The following is a 2,500-nucleotide window of genomic DNA, read 5'->3' as shown; positions in this document are numbered from 1 at the left end:
ATAAGCAATGATAATGATGATAATAATAGCGACATTGATAATATTAATGGTGGTAATGATAATGATGATAATGATATCAATGAAATTAATAATTATTACAATAATGATAATCATAGCAATGATAATAATGATAATGATAATAGTAATATTAATGATAATAAGGATTATAATAATGATGATAATAAGGATACCAATTACAATAAAAAATATTTGTCAACCACTGGCAACCAGAAACATGATAAATAAGGATAAAAATGATAATGATTAAGACAACAGTAACTAGGCCGATGATAACGATAATAATAAACAAACATTCGCTGATAAATAATAAAGAACAGAATTACAAATAAAACCAACATTGCTGATAACAAATAACAAATAACATTAAATTTACCATCACTATCATTTATATTAACTTGAATTAAATTTCTCTTAACAGGAGACACACTATCCCGACATTTACACGCGGGAAGAAATTGCTATGAAGATTGACCTGACGGAGGCGCGCGTGCAGGTAAGGTTCAAAGTCTTGTCTGTTTCTTATGTTTCTTTGACCTTTCTTGCTTCGAGGTGCTACGAGGTACTGCTTTTTGGTGTTCCTGTTGTTTGTGAGGGTTTGTGATAAGTTTGTTTGTTTGGAATTTTATATGTGCATAAAGATCATCTAAATGTGTAAGTGAGTTATAGACGTAAATATGATGTACATGTATGTACCGTACTAGACTCTACTAGCCTAACGTGTACGTACATATGATGTACATATATGGACTATGCTAGCCAGACCTACTCAAAAAAGACAGACAATCTATCAGAGGAAATTGAGCTATACAATAGATATGAGAAATAGTCACAAAATGCTACGGTTGAACAGAAGCGCAAAGAAGGGCAGAGCGGACACGAAATGATGACTGTGAGAACAAGATATGGTTGATTAAGGGAGAAAAGCAGAGGGAGGGGGAGAGGGGGTAGGGGGTAGGAAGGAAGGGAGTGAGATCTGAATAAAATTAATTATATCATCCGTAGCAAGCGACTTTCCGTCTTTACGCTATTTTGCACAGCGATAAAGAGATATGCAAGGGAAATTGAGATGTCCCCAAATGAGGATAATGTAAATTTAACAACGAAAAAAAAAAAATTTACCTCGTCCCGAATCGAAATATAAAGATATTCCCAAAATATAATTCGTCGTGAATCGAAAAAAAACACAAAAAAAAACGAAAGATTGAAAGAAAGTAAAAGGAGAGAAAGAGGTTACAGAAATAAGAAAGGGGAAGAGAGGAGGGAGGATAGAGGAAACCGTGACCAATAAGATAATATCCCCTTGGCTAACCTACGTGGGAGGGGAACATTAGAGCGACCGCTCACAAGGGACACTGCTATGGAGCGGGAAATTGATAACTTGGAGTAGCGGAAACTTGATAATATGTAGCGGAAAATTCTTGTCTTGGTGTGTGTGTGTGTATGAATGAGAAGCCTGTGAAAAAGGGAAGGTTGGTAGGGTGTGTGTGTGTGTGTGTTTGTGTGCGTTTGTGAGTTTGAGTGTATGTGAGAGAGAGAATCATGATTTTTTTCACGATAAGTTCTAAGAATGACTTAGCAATAAATGAGAGTTATCCTACCAAAGAAAGTTCGACATAAATAGATATGATAGAAATAAGAAAGACAGACAGATAGATAGACAGAGAGCGAAAGATAGATAGATAGATAGAGAGAGAGAGAGAGAGAGAGAGAGAGAGAGAGAGAGAGAGAGAGAGAGAGAGAGAGAGAGAGAGAGAGAGAGAGAGGAGAGAGAAAGAGAGAGAGAGAGAGAGAGGAGAGAGAGAGAGAGAGAGAGAGAGAGAGAGAGAGAGAGAGAGAGAGAGAGAGAGAGAGAGAGAGAGAGAGAGAGAGAGAGAGAGAGAGAGAGAGAGAGAGAGAGAGAGAGAGAGAGAGAGAGAGAGAGAGAGAGAGAGAGAGAGAGAGAGAGAGAGAGAGAGAGAGAGAGAGAGAGAGAGAGAGAGAGAATTTTCTTTTATATAATACATAACAAGGGCCTTAGCTCGAAGATATCTATAAGGAATACTGAAAATATTACGCATTTTCCAATTACACACTAATATATATCACTACAATTTCTAACTGATAGCGAGCCGTACCAACTTCTACAGACCTGCATGAAAATAACTATATCAGCTTTCCTATTCTATTTTTAGTCTTCACAACAAAAACGAAATCGCAAACCAGTTCCACGTAATACGTAATTAAAACAATAACAACTGAATAACATGAAACGAATGAATAACACATCAAGTAATAGATAAAAAAGAAAAAAAAAAATACAAACCGACTTCCATCTCCATGCCTGAGGGAGGAGCTTTAGTTGCCACCACCGCCACCAGGGGGGCGATGGCGGCCCGATACATGAATCTAAAACATTAAAAATGCCATTAGTGGAATCAACTTGTCAATTACATGCGTTTCTTGGGGACAACATCAACCGCGAGGGAACCGCTGCACCCCC

The 2,500-nt window shown here is 37.3% G+C and overlaps 1 protein-coding gene across 1 annotated transcript in view; it reads left to right on the top strand.

The window, feature by feature from the left end:
- Nucleotides 1-2,500, top strand: part of LOC122260415 (uncharacterized) — a 118,121-nt gene that overhangs the window by 29,292 nt on the left and 86,329 nt on the right. The window contains exon 4 of the mRNA XM_043027664.2: nucleotides 440-514. Within this exon, the coding sequence (XP_042883598.1) occupies nucleotides 440-514 (75 nt within the window). The remainder of the gene's footprint in view (nucleotides 1-439; nucleotides 515-2,500) is intronic.

The sequence above is a fragment of the Penaeus japonicus genome, unplaced genomic scaffold, assembly GCF_977035675.1.
Source record: "Penaeus japonicus unplaced genomic scaffold, GWHDUDI00000001_assembly GWHDUDI00000009, whole genome shotgun sequence".
NCBI lineage: Eukaryota > Metazoa > Arthropoda > Malacostraca > Decapoda > Penaeidae > Penaeus > Penaeus japonicus.
Note: the sequence above shows the minus strand (reverse complement) of the source record. Positions and strands in the feature narration are given on the sequence as shown.